Genomic DNA, 18,390 nt, shown 5'->3' with positions numbered 1-18,390 from the left:
TCAAGTTTAAAACATGGGCAAGAAAACGGAATAGAAATTTTTCCAGAGAAGTAATAAAGTGTCCAATAGTTACATGAAAAGGTGCTTGACATCAATATTCATCAGGAAATGCACAATTATCAAAGCCACAATGAGAAATAACCTTAAGATTTTAGAATGGCTGTTAACAATAAGTCATGAACAAGAGATAACAAGTATTGGCAAGAATGTTGAGCTAAGAGAACCCTGTGCACTGTTGGTAGGGATGTAGCAATCAGTTCCATCACTTCATTGCATACAGATAGGGGAAAAGTGGAAACAGTGACATATTTTATTTTCTTTGGTTTCAAAATGACTGTGGATAGTGACTGCAGCCACAAAATTAACAGACACTTACTCCTTGGAAGAAATGCTATGACAAACCTAGACAGTGTATTAAAAAGCAGAAACATCAGTTTGCCCACAAAGGTCCATCTAGTTAAAGCTATGGTTTTACCAGTGGTCATGTACAAATGCGAGAGTTGGACCATAAAGAAGGCTGAGCACTGAAGATGTGATGCTTTTGAACTGCGGTGTTAGAGAAGACTCTTGAGAGTCCTTTGGACAGCGTGGAGCTCAAACCAGTCAGTCCTAAAGGAAATCAATCCTGAATATTCACTGGAAGGACTGATGCTGAAGCTGAAGTTCTAATACTTGGCCACCTGACGCGAAGAGCCAACTTATTGGAAAAGACCCTGATGCTGGGAAAGATTAAGGGCAAGAGGAGAAGGGGGTGACAGAGGATGAGATGGTTGGATGGAATCACTTGCTCAATGGACATGATTATGAGAGACAGTGAAGCACAGGGAAATCTGGCATGCTGCAGTCCATAGGGTCACAGAGGCAGACATGACCTAGCAACTGAGCATCAAGAACAACACTAGGAAAGAGTATGGAGTTTCCTTAAAATTTTTTTTTAATAGAGCTATTATAGGATTCAACAATTCTTCACATCTGAGTATATATTAAGAGGAAGTGAAATTAAAATCTCTCATCCCATGTTCATTGCAGTATTATCCATAATAGCCAAGATATGAAAACAACAGAAGTGTCCATCAACAGATCACTGGATAAAGAAGATGTGATATAATGGAATATAATTCAATAATTCAGTCATGAGAATGAAAAGTAAAATCCTGCCATTTGCAACAACATAGGAGAAACTTACATTATGTTATGTGAAATAAGTCAGACAGAGAAAGATAAATATGCTATGATATAATCTATACATAAACCTTAAAAAGCTAGACTTACAGAAAGTGGTTACCAAGGGCTGTGAGGTGAAGGAAATTGGGAGATTCTTGTCATATGGCACAAGCTTACAGTTATAAAATTGATAACTTCTAGGAATATAATATATATCATAGTGCTTACAGTTAATATTACTACATCATATACTGAAAACTTGCTAAGATAGCTCTTACCAGTTCTCATCACATAAAGAAAATGGTAATTGTGTGACATGATGGAGATGTGGCTAACACAATGGTGGTGATCATTTTCCAATATACAAATGTATCAAACCAACACATTGTACACTTTATATTTACACACTATATGCTAATTCAGTTCAGTTCAGTTCAGTTCACTCCAGTCGCTCGGTCGTGTCCGACTCTTTGCGACCCCATGAACTGCACATGCCAGGCCTCCCTGTCCATCACCAACTCCCGGAGTCCACCCAAAACCATGTTCATTGAGTCAATGATGCCATCCAACCATCTCATCCTCTGTCGTCCCCTTCTCCTCCTGCCCCCAATTCCTCCCAGCATCAGAGTCTTTTCCAGTGAGTCAACGCTTTGCATGAGGTGGTCAAAGTATTGGACTTTCAGCTTTAGCATCAGTCCTTCCAAAGAACACCCAGGACTGATCTCCTTTAGAATGGACTGGTTGGAACTCCTTGAAGTCCAAGGGACTCTCAAGAGTCTTCTCCAACACCACAGTTCAAAAGCATCAATTCTTCAGCATTCAGATTTCTTTCTCGTCCAACTCTCACATCCATACATGACCACTGGAAAAACCATAGCCTCAACTAGACAGACCTTTGTTGGTAAAGTCATGTCTCTGCTTTTTAATATGCAGTCTAGGTTGGTCATAACTTTCCTTCCAAGGAGTAAGTGTCTTTTAATTTCATTGCTGCAATCACTATCTGCAGTGATTTTGGAGTATCTTAACAAAGCTGGAAAATGTTAATTATTAATTTGAGACTATTCATATAGATTATGTTGATTGATGGATGAGTAGATATAGATAGATTAAAAAGACAGAATGAACAATATAAAAAAGGCTGCATTCTCCATTCTCTGAGGATTAGAGTCCAGAGAGACTTGGATCACCACTCTGTTCTTAAAAGGGCAGCCAGGAAGGTGAGGTCTGAGTGTGAAGCACGTCATAGATCCCTTCCTATAGGAGATGCTCAGAGACAGTGCAGGTCACTTAGATTGAAGATATCATATAATCTTCACTTTCTCACTTAATTCTCTGATCTTATCTTTTACAAATCCCTCTTTTGTTCACGAGAGCTTTGCAACATCCTTTCCCTTTGCTAGAAATTTCTTTCCAAGATGAATAGGGCTTACCAAGTAACATCAGTCCAGTTCAGTTCAGTCGCTCAGTCGTGTCTGACTATTTGCAACCCCATGAACCGCAGCACGCCAGGCCTCCATGTCTATCACCAACTCCTGGAGTTTGCCCAAACCCATGTGCATTGAGCCGGTGATGCCATTCCACCATCTCATCCTCTGTCGTCCCCTTCTCCTGCCCTCAAACTTTCTCAGCATCAGGGTCTTTTCAAATGAGTCAGCGCTTTACATCAGGTGGCCAAAGTATTGGAGTTTCTGGTTAAACATCAGTCCTACCAATGAACACCCAGGACTGATCTCTCTTAGGATGGACTGGTTGGATCTCCTTGCAGTCCAAGGGACTCTCAAGATTTTTCTCCAACACCACAGTTCAAAAGCATCAATTCTTTGGTGCTCAGCTTTTTTTCTAGTCCAACTCTCACATCCATACATGACTACTGGAAAAACCATAGCCTTGACTAGACAGACCTTTGCTGGCAAAGTAATGTCACTACTTTTTAATATGCTATCCAAGTTGGTCATAACACTCCTTCCAAGGAGTAAGTGTCTTTTAATTTCATGGCTGCAATCACCATCTGCAGTGATTTTGGAGCCCAGAAAAATAAAGTTAGCCACTGTTTCCACTGTTTCCCCATCTATTTGCCATGAAGTGATGGGACCAGATGCCATGGTCTTCGTTTTCTGAATGTTGAGCTTTAAGCCAACCTTTTCATTCTCCTCTTTCACTTTCATCAAGAGGCTTTTTAGTTCTTCTTCACTTTCTGCCATAAGGGTGGTGTCATCTGCATATCTGAGGTTATTCATATTTTTCCTGGCAATCTTGATTCCAGCATGTGCTTCCTCCAGCCCAGCATTTCTCATGATGCACTCTGCATATAATTAGAATAAGCAGGGTGAAAATGTACAGCCCTGATGTTCTCCTTTTCCTATTTGGAACCAGTCTGTTGTTCCATGTCCAGTTCTAACTGTTGCTTCCTGACTTGCATATAGGTTTCTCAAGAGGCAGGTCAGGTGGTCTGATATTCCCATCTCTTTCAGAATTTTCCGCAGTTTATTGTGATCCACACAATCAAAGGCTTTGGCATAGTCAATAAAGCAGAAATAGATGTTTTTCTGGAACTCTCTTGCTTTTTCCAGGATCCAGCCGATGTTGGCAAGTTGATCTCTGGTTCCTTTACCTTTTGCAAAGCCAGCTTGAACAGACAATATAATGGGAAAGACTAGAGATCTCTTCAAGAAAATTAGAGATACCAAGGGAACATTTCATGCAAAGATGGGTTCAATAATGGACAGAAATGGTATGGACCTAATAGAAGCAGAAGATATTAAGAAGAGGTGGCAAGAATACACAGAAGAACTGTACAGAAAAGATCTTCATGGCCCAATTAATCACAATGGTATGATCATTCACCTAGAGCCAGACATCCTGGAATGTGAAGTCAAGTGGGCCTTAGGAAGCATCACTATAAACAAAGTTAGTGAAGGTGATGGAATTCCAGTTGAGCTGTTTCAAATCCTGAAAGATGATGCTGTGAAAGTGCTGCGCTCAATATGCCAGCAAATTTGGAAAACTCAACAGTGGCCACAGGACTGGAAAAAGTCAGTTTTCATTCCAATCCCAAAGAAAGGCAATGCCAAAGAATGCTCAAACTACCGCACAATTGCACTCATCTCACACACTAATAAAGTAATGCTCAAAATTCTCCAAGCCAGGCTTCAGCAATACTTGAACGTGAACTTCCAGATGTTCAAACTAGTTTTAGAAAAGGCAGAGGAACCAGAGATCAAATTGTAAACATCTGCTGGATCATTGAAAAAGCAAGAGAGTTCCACATAAACATCAATTTCTGCTGTATTGATCAGGTAACTTAGTGGTAAAGAATCTGCCTGTCAATGCAGAAGACACAGGTTTGAGTCCTGGGTCCAGGAGATCCCCTGGTGAAGGAAATGGCAACACACTCCAGTATTCTTTCCTGGGAAATCCCATGGACAGAGGAGCTTGGCAGGCTACAGTCCATGGTGTTGCAAAAGAGTTGGGTTCAACTTGGTAAGTATACAACAATAAACCATGAATTAGCTGTTCTACTTTTTTCATATCCGTTATCAAAGTCATCTTCAGAGGACTGTATTGGTCATTCTATCTAAAATTCTACACTCAATTAGTTTTCTATTGCTTCTGCAGTGAATTTTTCTAAAAGCTAGCTCATTTTTAAACTGTATTAAAAATGTGGTGTCCATGACCACACGCATAAGGTGTATAATTTTTTTTAAAAAAATGTTGCCAAGACTATATATTTTGAGAATAAGAGTTATCAGGTTATGTTGAGGAGAAAATTTGAAGTTTGTATGGTCCAACTTTGCACCTATAACATGCCATAACTATTCTTTAAGATTTAGAAGTCACTTCCCAAAAAGTTTTTTTTTTTTTGTTTGTTTGTTTGTTTATTTGTTTGTTTTTTTCCCTCAAGGAAATTTCCTCACTCTCATCAGCCTATATCTAGTGCCCAGGAGTCACACTTTGTATCATAGAATTGTATCCTAGGGAACCCAGATGTACTTTTCTGAGGACCTGATGACCTCCTTCAGATAGATGGGCATCTATTTGAGGATCAACTTGATTCATCTCAGAATCCTGGCACACAGAATCTGCTAGGCCATTGGTTGTAGATAAATATGTATCAAGGAATTAATACTAAAATCCAGCATCTTATCCCTCATTACCTGCTTTAACACCTCCAGTAATGTGAAGCTCACCATCTCATGAGGTGTTTATCCCTCTTATTTATGGACAAGTATTAACATCTTTTTTTTGTTAATGAAACAGAAATTCTTTTTCCTGTAATGCTTGCCAGCCACTGATAGTCCTTTTACTCTTGTGCAGCACAGAATACCAGCTAGTTCCTCTTCTATACAACAGCTCCACAACTTCCTAAAGACATACTCCTGGAGTATTTTCCCTTCAAGGCCAAATACTCTTATTTCTATCTGCTGATTTTTGCATTCCATGTTTCTAAAATAAGGCAAGTCAAGTTCACACAGAGTTCTCATAGTGTGACAAGGCAGAATACAAGGAAACCATTGTCTGTGGTATATTTTTAATCAGGCGATTTATTGTACATATGCAAATTATTACAAAACAGGTAACAGCATATGCTGGTTAATCTTAATAATTATCTATTTCCAATTTCACTCTTGTAAAAAAAAATCATTTTTTTCACAAGCACTGACTGAAATGTCTGAATCCTGTAAGACTTTTCTCTGACTTAAAATCAAAGGCATGTTCAAGTCATGAAACAGTGTAAATATGTATATTGTAGTTTATACAAAGAATTAATTCAAAATAAAGTCTGACACATGCTTTAATTTTAGTATGGGGCTTTAAAACACTAATGCATTTTTTAAGACTGAAAGACATAAATATCAGTCAGGGTGGAGGAGGACTTATTTAGGAAGTAGCCTTAAAGAGAATAATCTCTAAACAAAATGTGCTAATGGAACTGAAAGAGGAGAAATCTTGAGAAAGTGTCAGTTCTCTCAGTATTTTATCAAATTTCCCAAACAGAACCAAGGACAGAAATGCAGAGCATGAAATCTCTGGATAGTGGATATAAGAGAAAAGAAAATAACTCAGACTTGCAACCCCATTCTCACTCAGTTGTTTTCATGTGATTTCTCAAAATGCAGATTAAATACATAGCAAAGTCCTACAAAGACACTTTTTGACAGTGCACATAAACAAAAAGACATTGATGACAAATTTCTAAAGATGGCTGGTAGTGATTTTTACAGTGTGAACATTCATAATGTCACTGAAATGTACACTCGAAATGGTTAAAATAGTAAATTTTCTTTTAATGTATATTTTACCATGATAAACAATTTAAAGTTTATAAAGTTTAGAATATGTTGAGCTAAAATAGTCTTATAATGCTTTCTCAGGTAGAGCTAAGATTATTTAGAAAAATCAATATATCACCACAAAATACACAAAATAGCAATATCTAGTTATCTAACTCAGACTAGATTTTGAAATCATTTAGAGAAAAATTCAAATACTTCAGAAGAATTGTAAATGCAAATTGTCATGAGATCAATTATTTATAATAACATTTGTTTTCCTAAATAAAATAATTTATTGATGCTATGGAAACATTTAACCTCTCAATTTCATGCATAAAATAAAATATTACAATGCCTCTCATTTACTGTTTTAGAGATTATAAATATTTTTCTAATATATAATAAATATTAATCCTATAGTATAATATAAAAATGTCAATATGACAAACATTTTAGTGTTTAATATATGCTAAATATAACAAAGATCAATATTATTTGATATTTATAAATCCATCTACCTTTTAGCTTTTTAAAAATATTTAATAATCATTTGAGGCATATACATGAATGCATGCAAATGTTAATCACGGTGAACAATCTCTTAGTTAAGCCATATAATTGCCAAATTAGCCAATTTTAAAAAGGATTATCATTTGGGGACTTATTTTGTAGAATGCATCAATTTATATCATTTATAAATAAACTGGCCTTATTTGTATATTGGATAGAGATGCAAGGAATGTTTGTCAAACAGCAATATCAATGAGAATGTAAAACTTTTATCATTCCAAGTGAACAGTAAATGGTTATATTTATCTCTTCATAAATATTTAGGTACCAGAATTTTTGATGAGGTTATTTACTTAGAAATTATTTTAAACTGTTTTCTATAGTCAAATGTGGAAATTTTTAGATAGTATTAGTTTTTCATGCATTTTATATCACAACAGCAAAAGGAATCATAAAAGGAAGCTATATGGCTGGAACAAATGGAGGCTATTTCTGAGAAACTGCAATTACCCTTGATTTTTGATTTATTCTGATCTACCACAAGGTGATAAATTTGACAAAAAGTCTCCTTAATGGTTTCTGTGCATAAAGAACTAGTTATCATTCTATTAATGAAGTGCTTCACCATCCACTCTTTTCCTGTCTAGTGGTCTGGGGCATTGTTAGTATCAAGACTTCTGTCTCCAGTGAAAATCAATGCTTCAAAAAATCTATTCCATAGTTCACGCCAGAATTATTTCACCTTCAGTTCTAAATAAAAGGCTTCATATAAAAATATAAATGCACAATTAGAAAAGCCTTATGATGAATATATATATATACTCTTCTGTAAAATGATGCTTTCAGAAGACATTAGAATTTATCTAAATTTGATACTGAACAAGTCAAGAGGCAACTATTTGATTCATATGATTGTTCAGTATTAATTTGACCAGAGCAATTATACTCTAGACCCATGATTTATGCTTCAATTCATCTTCATATTTTGTGTTTTTTTTTAGTTGGATGTTATCTCCATCTATAGTTATTTTGCCAATATTAAATATTTAATCTTTCTTCTGCCACATTTATTCTGAGTATAAAAACTCATCTTCTCTATAATCAATTCAACTCAGTAAGTTTAGCCTAATACTAAAAACTTTCCCCCTCACCAATGACTATACACCTTCCTTTCTTTTTCTTTCATGCTCTCTGTTTGTGAGAAGTGCTTCTCAAAAGTTGAAGTGATCTCAGAGACTTGCTGTTCTTAATTCTATTTCTGTCAGATTTTTCTAAACATAATTGTATCAGAAAAAAATAACCCATAATGTTTCTATCTCAAAAAAGGATGGGTAGTATCTTTGATAACCTCATTATTTGTCTATACATTTGACTTATTGTACAAACCTTAATTCCTCTAGAGCATTGTACCGTCATAAACAACTTTCTTAAAATTTTTATCAGCAATTTTTTCCTTTTTTTTCTACAAATATACAAACTTTCCAAAGGTAAACAACAATAACCACCACAAAGTTTCCTTAGGACCTATACTGAAAATATTACTTCTCTTATCTTATCTGTCTCTTTCCTAAAAATAACTTAAATTTTAGGTATAATATTCCCATTACACACTCATTCTTAACATTCACCACTCTGGCTTTTGATTTCTGATCTTACTTCCAAACCAAAAGAGTTTCTTTGTACCAAACCTTTTTGTATTTTCCTCAGCACTGATGTTCCCTTCTTATTAGGCTAATATTGTCTTTACAACTATTTACCTTTTTTTTTTTTTTTTTTTCAGGTGTACAAAAGGGAGCAACTCCCAGGCTTATTCTCCTAATGTTTGGATGGCTTCTGTCTCCCTATTGGCTTGATGAATAAGGTAAGAAGTGAGGACAGAATGACAGGTTAAGTTGACAGAAAATTTGTAGGTTCTTTATTTTCACTTAATTGACCTTATGTTTCCAGGCAGCATCCATTTATGGTTAATCACTAATTAACCCATGTCTAACTGGTATTCCAGATTCTACACACTTCGAGGAAGTATAAGTTTTGAAAAGTTTAACTCATTTGCAGGTATAGTGTCAAAAGTGAATACCTTTCAAATCAATGTAGCTCATTAAAGATCTATTTACAGATTTTAAAAGTAATTTATCAGTCCAGTATACTAACAATTGATTCCATTACTTTAAACTAATGTGATAAATAGTATGGAATTCACCATGCAATATGTTATGAGGTATTATATGAATTGATAAAACAACCATCTTTATAGGCTTTCTGTTTAACTGTGACACAGAACACCTTCTTTGATCACTGGTCAGCTTGACTGGAGTTCCTGAAAAGCACTGTTATTCAAAAACAAATTCTCTAGAAACAGGGGTACCTTGTTTAATTTTAAAGATAATGCAAAATCTTCCTATGTGTTTTCCTGCCCTTTATATACTTTCCATAGATTCTTATATATTGGGCTTTGAATACCGAAATTTCAAAAGTTTGACTTAAAAATGAGACTGAATTAAAAAACATAGAGCAGAAAAAATAGTGATCTTGGGGTTTCAAGTTTGTCAGCCCTCTCCTTTCCCCTAGTAGAAGCATAAATCTATATTTATCCAAAGTCACCATCCATAACCCTTGATAAAGAGAAGAGAAATTTCATAATCTTTTGTTTATTTGGCCCCCGAATTGAATATAATTGAAGTCAACCAAGAAAAACTGAAATAAAAAGCTATTTTAGCTGGAAGAAACAAACAAACAAAAAATATTCCTAACCTTTTGAAAATTTAAAGTATATTAAACAGAGAATTCCTAACAAATTTGGACTTGACATATATATGTAAAAAGACTTATTTTTATTCCAGTTTTGATCTGAAGGAAATAGTTCTGTAGTAGCAAGGTAAGATCTAATCTTCTTTGCTTGATAGTCAGCACACTGAATCTTTATTGAGGTGTTAGAAGGGGCAAGTTCCCCTGCCAAGATTTAATTAAAGTTTAAATATTTGAAAGGTTGGTGATAATGTTGTCTCTAATAAAAAATTTACCTGTCTTGGGATCAATAGAGAAATAAGGTTGTCCCTGAAGAATGCTGTAAACGACTCTGGCACTGTTTCCATAGGTTGGGTCATCAGCATCCGTGGCCTTGACTTGGAGAACATACGCACCTGGAAAATAAGACAATATGACTCTAGCAACTTTGTTGTATAGAGCTCAAGGGTATGTCTTTTATCTTCTGGACTCCTTTTTCCTTTGGACTTTGGCATTCTTTTAATCTGTGAGTATAAGAAGACACTGAGAGTAACTCAACTATTATAACCAAAATGCTCAGCAACAGTATTAGCTTTTACTGCAAATGAGTATGTCAAGGCTGTATATTGTCACCCTACTTATTTAACTGATATGTAGAGTATATCGTGAGAAACACTGGGCTGGAGGAAGCACAAGCTGGAATCAAGATTACTGGGAGAAATATCAATAACCTCAGATATGCAGATGATACCACCCTTATGGCAGAAAGTGAAGACGAACTAAAAAGCCTCTTGATGAAAGTGAAAGAGGAGAGTGAAAAAGTTGGCTTAAAGTTCAACATTCAGAAAACAAAGATCATGGCATCTGGTCCCATCACTTCATGGGAAATAGATGGGGAAACAGTGGAAACAGTGGTTGACTTTATTCTTCTGGGCTCAAAATCACTACAGATGGTGATTGCAGCCATGATATTAAAAGACACTTACTCCTTGGAAGGAAAGTTATTACCAACCTAGACAGTGTATTAAAAAGCAGATACATTACTTTGCCAACAAAGATCCATCTAGTCAAGGCTATGGTTTTGCCAGTGGTCATGTATGGATGTGAGAGTTGGACAATAAAGAAAGCTGAGCACCAAAGAATTGATGCTTTTGAACTGTGATATTGGAGAAGACCCTTGAGAGTCCCTTGAATCTCATGGAGCTCCAACCAGCCCATCCTAAAGAAGATCAATCCTGAGTGTTCATTGGAAGGACGGATGTTGAAGCTGAAATTCCAATACTTTGGCCATCTGATGCAAAGAGCTGACTTATTTGAAAAGACCCTGACGCTGGGAAAGATTGAGGGCAGGAGGACAAGGGGACTACAGAAGATGAGATGGTTGGATGGCATCACCGACTTGATGGAAAAGGGTTTGGGTGGACTCCAGGTTTTTTGATGGACAGGAAGGCCTGGCCTGCTGCGGTTCATGGGGTCACAAAGAGTCAGACATGACTGAGTGACTGAACTGAACTGAACTGAACTGAGTGCAAACGATACCTCTTTTAAATAGGTATCGTTTCCAGTAGCACCATCATAGACCTGAAAGTCACTGCAGTAGCTTTATTGATTTGTATACCAAAGAAAACATGACGATGCTTACATTAGCTCATCTGCTTACTGTAGATGTTTAATTTCATGATTAGCATATCAAAAGAAGAGCTAAAAGGTTTAAGGCTTCCTGAACTTTAGAGGGTATAAGTAATTTGCAATTGCAATTTAAAAATCAACATTTACAGACTTGTTTAGGAAGCCTTTAATTAGGAGAGAATATTTGAGAGAGGAACCAAAAATAATTGTAATAGTATCTAGAGAAGTACCTTTATGCCTCAAGGTTTAATTACTCTAAGTGATTGCTGATATTGAGAAACTTTAAGACAATCCAATGCCAAAGAATGATTGCAATCCAATTGCCCAAAGAAAGGCAATGCCAAAGAATGCTCAAACTACCGCACAATTGCACTCATCTCACACGCTAGTAAAGTAATGCTCAAAAATCTCCAAGCCAGGCTTCAACAATATGTGAACCGTGAACTTCCAGATGTTTAAGTGGGATTTAGAAAAGGCAGAAGAACCAGAGATCAAATTGCCAACATCCACTGGATCATCGAAAAAGCAAGAGAGTTCCAGAAAAAAACATCTATTTCTGCTTTATTGACTATGCCAAAGTCTTTGACTATGTGTATCAGAATAAACTCTGGAAATTCTGAAAGAGATGGGAATACCAGACCACCTGACCTGCCTCTTGAGAAACCTGTGTGCAGGTCAGGAAGCAACAGTTAGAACTGGACATGGAACAACAGACTGGTTCCAAATAGGGAAAAGAGTACTTCAAGGTTGGATATCGTCACCCTGCTTATTTAACTTACATACAGATTGCATCATGAGAAACACTGGGCTGGATGAAGCACAAGTTGGAATCAAGATTGCCAGGAAAAATATAAATAACCTCAGATACCCAGATGACATGACCCTTATAGCAGAAAGCACAGAGGAACTAAAGATAATCTTGCCGAAAGTGAAAGAGGAGAGTGAAAAAGCTGGCTTAAAGCTCAACATTCAGAAAACTAAGATCATGAAATCTGGTCCCATCACTTCATGACAAATAGATGGGCAAACAGGGGAAACAGTGGAAACAGTGACAGACCTTATTTTCTTGGGCTCCAAAATCACTGCAGATGGTGACTGCAGCCATGATATTAAAAGATGCTTTGCTACTTGAAAAATTTATGACCAAACTAGACATCAGTTAAAAAGCAGAGACACTTCTTTGCCAACAAAGTTCCCTCTAGTCAAAGCTATGGTTTTTCCAGTGGTTATGTATGGATGTGAGAGTTGGACTATAAAGAAAGTGGAGTGCCACAGAATTGATGCTTTTGAACTGTGGTGTTGGAGAAGACTCTTGAGATTCCCTTGGACCTCAAGGAGAGCCAAACAATCCATACTAAAGGAAGTCAGTCTTGAATACTCATTGGAAGGACTGATGCTGAAGATGACACTCTAATACTCTGGTCTCCTGATGCAAATAATTGACTCCTTTGAAAAGAACCTGATGCTGTGAAAGATTGAAGGTGGGCGGAGAAGAGGATGACAGTGGATGAGATGGTTGGATAGTGTCACTGACTCAATGGACATAAGTTTGAGCAAATCTGGGAGTTGGTGATGTACAGGGAAGCCTGGTGTGTGGCAGTCAATGGGATCACAAAGCATCAGACACAACTGAGCTGAACTAAATTGAAGAGAAGTTTATGGGAGTCTTAGTAACTTTGTCTCATATATTCATAGTCAGTTAAATCCTTCTCTGAGAACTAAGTGAGCATCTGTACTTAATGTCCATTCAGTTCAATGAAAATAAAGTAATATAAAAATTATCAAATGTGGTATTAATAAAATAATATGTTGCTGATGAGGAAGGAAATATCTCTTGAGCATAAAAGGAGTGATATATACATCCAGAGTTATTCAGTGGACAGAGAACTTTTCCTCTCTTAGCCACACTCAGTGTAACTGTCAGTTTGGAGAATGCAAGATTGCTTCATTTACTCATTCAGGCTTTTCCTTTAAGACAGTGCAAACCAGGAACAAACTCAGTCTTAAGTGTTTTGCTCTAAAAGCTAAGATAATGAGCCATCTCTTCACATCTTTTTTTTTTAAATATGAAGTGTTAGAATGCTAAAAAATAATAATAAGAAGAAGAAATAACACTCAGTTGACATGTGTGCTTGTGGTTAGTCGCTCAGTCATGTTGGACTCTTTGCAACCCTGTGGACTGTAGCAATGCCAAATGTCTTATCTTAAGATACTTTGGTGAATCCTAGTTATATCAACAGATGAAGTGTATGTGTTATTACAACAGACTTTCTCAGGATTTCTAAGCTTTAAATGCATGTACACCCGTGGTGGATTCATGTCAATGTATGGCAAAACCAATACAGTATTGTAAAGTAAAATAAAGTAAAAATAAAAATTAAAAAAAAAAGAATGAGAACCATTGTTCTTCATCATCCATCATCTTTATCACCAACAACAATATCTGCCTCTTTATTAACAATTATTTGAAAACTAAGTATTGATAGGTAGGCATTGGCGTCTTGTATTAAAGCTTATCAAAGGTATGTCCTTCATCATACTGTAGAAATGAACAGTTGCAAGAGTAAATTCCCTTCCCTCTTCTGAATAGTGATTCTTTTCCTCAGAAAAATCAGTCATCCGGATCTCCATTATCATTTAATGACATAAGTGCTATATACGTAAAGTATTATATTAAGTAATGACCAGTTCTAGATATAAATATTGCAATTCTAGGTATAAATACATGCATTGTTTTACTTTGAAGAAAAAAAATATTAAATCTTCTAGAAAATATGTAGTAACAAATGTAATAAACTTTTACCTAACAGTCACCATATACTCAATGCAGAATTCAAGGACAAATAAGATAGTATCTTCCCTTTTACATTTCTGTTGTTCATATTAACATGAACATTCACTAAGTATGTAGACAAGTATATTCCAAATATATACTAAATTCTTTACATTAACAATTTTAATCTCAAATATTAAAGGAGTTAAGAAGTATTCGCATAAGTTATAGAAGGACCAAATTCAATTCCATTTTGCCCACCTCAAAAGGATCACTGAATAGCAAGAATAATGACACTTGTTTCATCAATGTTATCATTCAGAGTACCGAAAAATGTTTATCCTCTCAATTTCAATAGAGCTTAAATCTGGCTTACCCTGAAAAGGCCGTTTCTGATGTAAGTTATTCAGGAATTCTTAGAGCTACCTCTATATGAGTTTACAAGACAATTAAGCAGCATTGTTATCAGCTTCTTTTGCTGACTGTTCCATGATTGTCACCAAACTAGTGCAAAAGAAGACTTGATACTCCCTTCATTAAGGAGACACAACTAATCGTCTGGAGTACATCCATCTCCAAATACTACCTTGGTCAGTGCTTGAATAGCATCTCAGTCTCTGATACCGACAAAACACTAAATACTCAAGAGGCAGGAGGTGGTTTTGGGCCTGCTTAGTGTGAAACAAGGAAACATTATGATCAATGACATTTACAAAAACTGGAGTCATCTTCTTGATGTAGCCATCGTCTTATTCTCCTATCACTCAAATGTAACCACCCTCGATGTTGAAGCTCAGAGAGTTTTAGCTATCTCTTCTCCCTAAGGTCTATTCAGTGATCATGTTGTGGGTTCCGGAACCTAGTGTAGACAACAACTCAACATTCTTTCATAACACAGCTATACTTCTTAAGCTTACTTCTGTTTGCTCATGTAAAATGTGATAGTTACATTGTATTTAATTTTCTTAAAGATAGTATTATCAAGGGAGATATATTTTAGAAATAATCTGACACAGTGTCTACATTTCAAAATTAATTAATTTAAGCCCTATGATATCGAAACGATTCTTGTTGATACTAAGAGTCATTCTCATACAAAATGGTAGCGAGGTAGAAGCAGAACTGAGCCCTACTATCTCATGGTTTCAGCCTGAGTGGGAATGGATCTGTTGATTCATTCCTTCTTCTTTCAGTCAAGAAATGCTCAGTGATCCATACCATGTACCAGGTACTACTCTCATAAAAAAATCATACATTACATAATTATTTATTCTGTCAAACACCACTTCCAAGATGACAGGTCTATGCTTGTGTGCTCAGTCCTCAGTCCCCTTTAACTCTTTGGGAGCCCATGGACTGTACCTCTCCAGGCTCCTCTGTCCATGGGATTTTACAGGCAAGAATACTAGAGTAGGTTGTCAATTCCTACTCCAGGGGATCTTCCTGACCCAGGGATTGAACCTTTGTCTCCTATGTCTCTTGCTTTTCAGGCAGGTTGTTTACCCACTGAGACACTTGGGAAGACAGATTTATACTCTATGTAGTTTGCTTTTTTCTTTTTTTTTTGCATTTGGGATAGTAAATAAACAAATTTTCTAGAAATACATTGAAAATGTAAGTGGATTATATTGAATTTATAACCTCTTGTTTAATTTCCCAGATGTATAGGGTCATTCTAAAAATTGAATATGTTCTTTGCTTTTAATCACCCTGCCACTATCTGGTTTGAATCTTCACTTTCAAGTCACAAGGCTCCAAAACATTCTAATTGCTTCCCCTTCCAACTCCTATTACACAGGAGAATTATTTTCCCATAACACAAGATTGATCAAGTTACTCTCATTCATTAAAAAGAAAAAGTTGTGATTGAAAAAAAGAAAAGAAAAACTTTTAATGGATTTCTATTCCCAATGAAAGACAATTATCTAAATTCATTGACATGCTATGAATAGCATGACACGAAATGGGTTTCAATCTCCCTCCCAGATTAACTTCCAACTCGGGACCCTTGCAGGGATTATACATACTTATTTACTGTTTATTCAAGACATTTTCACCCGTGTTCTTGCTCAAGTGACCTTGCTTCACTGCCTGGAAGATATTGGTTTTCACCATATGGAGCTATCCCACACACTCTGATGTCCCAATTCTGCTGTCTCTTCTGTGAGTCTGTGCTTTTCTGCTCCCAAGCAGAGATAATCTGTCCACTCCTCTGTACCTCCAGTAGCCTTAGTATATTTTGATTTTTAAAACTCTACACATCATGTGTTCTTTTCAAGGACCACAGTTTTTTTTACATCAGCAGCCCCTCCATATTCATTCTTTGTACATCTAATGTCGGTTATGAATTATATCCTAACTAAATGTTTATTGGTGAATGTTTATCATATTCACAGGTACACAAAAAAGACAAAAATACAACACATAACATTCTAAATGGCCAACCTGGCAGCTAGTTATGACCTTAGAGTCTCTTTTAACACTAAATTGGGAGTTTAACTTGTCTTGAATTTCTACCGCACATCACTGTTCTCATTTAAGAAAGCAGAACCCCAAATGAGTGATGTTGCATTGAAAAAGATCACATAAGTAAGGTTTAGCCACAAGCTGGAACACAGGCCTGAGGAAAGTCAATGTACATTTATTCACTGAATAACATTAACCCTCTCACCGATGCATAAACAGAAAAGGAAAAAACCGTGCAATGCAGTGTATCATTTTATCTTTATCATTTTATCATTTGTTTGCCCTTTGTATTCACTACATTATAAGCAAGAAATAATACAGTTAGAGTTTAAAAGGTACAGAATGATAAATATAATACACTTTCTTTTCAAATAGAATTGGAAAATAAATGTACATTTTATCATATAAATAAGACATTAAACAGCATAGAGAGCTTCAGAACCAAGTCAGATAGAGGGAGCAAATAAGGGCATGTACACACATGGGACATTTTTTAAAGGAATAGGATGCTATATGACATTGAAACTTGAGTTCTGCTAAAGCGGACTTTAATTATACAGTAAAATTAAACATAAATGCATAGTGGTTGAGCCTAGTCTTTAAAGGAACTGGGTCTCTTTCAATTTTACATTATATTTCTCTGCGCTGCTAGTGAACACTTGGCTCTTAGACTCCTTGGGCGGATTCTCTTCCTATGCTGCCCTCCTGCCCAGTCATGTCTGACTCCTTGTGATCCCACAGACTTCAGCCCACCAGGCTCCTCTGTCCATAGGATTCTCTTCCTGTATTTGCCCCTTAAAGTTGTAAATGGCTTCTCTGTACCCTTTATCTTCAACCAGGTCTGCATATAAGACATTTGCAAGGATTATTAAGAACACCACTTCCTGGGCCCTCATCAGAAAGTCTGATTTAATTGTTCCTGGGTGGGCCAGGTATCAGACATGATTAAAAATCTCTGTAGATGAGTCTGATGAGTAACCATCACTAAGAAGTACCATTACACACATATTCCTGAGGAGATTTCTTTAATTAGGAGACATGGCACAGCTTGCCATTGAACTTAGCACTTGCCTCTGGAATCTTAATGCCCAAGTTTGAATCCTAGATGTACCACTAGCAAAATGTGTGACCTCAAGCAAATCACTTAACTTCTCTGTTTTAGTTTCTGCATATGCAAAAAAGTGAAAAAAGAGTACTCATTTTATAGAAGTATTAAATGAGCTAACATTTGCAGAGAAAAGAGTTTCCCATATAGTATGTGCAATTTAAAATAAAATAAACACATACATAAATAAAAAAATACATAATTTTTGTTCTCCTGCATCACACAGAGGGTCACAACACCCAGATGTATAACTGATATGATTCCCATCTTTAAATCCATACTTTAATATTTAAATATTATTTGAATATTGAATACTATTCTAGGTTTTATGTCCCATATGTTGGAAAAATGTGACTTTGAGATATGTGTTTAAGATGTATTAAAATGCAAAAAGTGTACTATGACAATATTGGGCCACTTTATTAGAGACACATGAATGATGAATTTGCATACTTATTAAACCTGCTTGAAGTAATCAGAATTTTTAAGGATCAGAAAAGATATAGGCCATAAAAATACTCCAGAGTAGAAGTTATGCTCCCTTGAACTGTACTTCGAGGATCAGACGAGGTGATTTGTTTTTTTCCTGCCTCTAACTCCAGCATTGCTCAGCCTGGCCTCAGAGTATCCCCTGGCACATGTAATGCCGTGACAGCAGCTTGTGATTTGTTATTCAGCCCAATGGCCCAGAAGCACTCTAAGGTTATAAAACTCTGCTTCCAGATATGTCCTAAATATTTTAGACT

General features: G+C 36.1%; 1 protein-coding gene across 1 annotated transcript in view; it reads right to left on the bottom strand.

Annotated features, from left to right (window-relative positions):
• Nucleotides 1-18,390, bottom strand: part of CDH12 (cadherin 12) — a 234,760-nt gene that overhangs the window by 93,049 nt on the left and 123,321 nt on the right. The window contains exon 3 of the mRNA XM_018065476.1: nt 9,968-10,087. Coding sequence (XP_017920965.1) covers nt 9,968-10,087 — 120 coding nt within the window. The remainder of the gene's footprint in view (nt 1-9,967; nt 10,088-18,390) is intronic.

The sequence above is a fragment of the Capra hircus genome, chromosome 20, assembly GCF_001704415.2.
Source record: "Capra hircus breed San Clemente chromosome 20, ASM170441v1, whole genome shotgun sequence".
Taxonomy (NCBI): Eukaryota; Metazoa; Chordata; class Mammalia; order Artiodactyla; family Bovidae; genus Capra; species Capra hircus.
The sequence above is the reverse complement of the archived record's forward strand: the minus strand, read 5'-3'. Positions and strand labels throughout refer to the sequence as shown.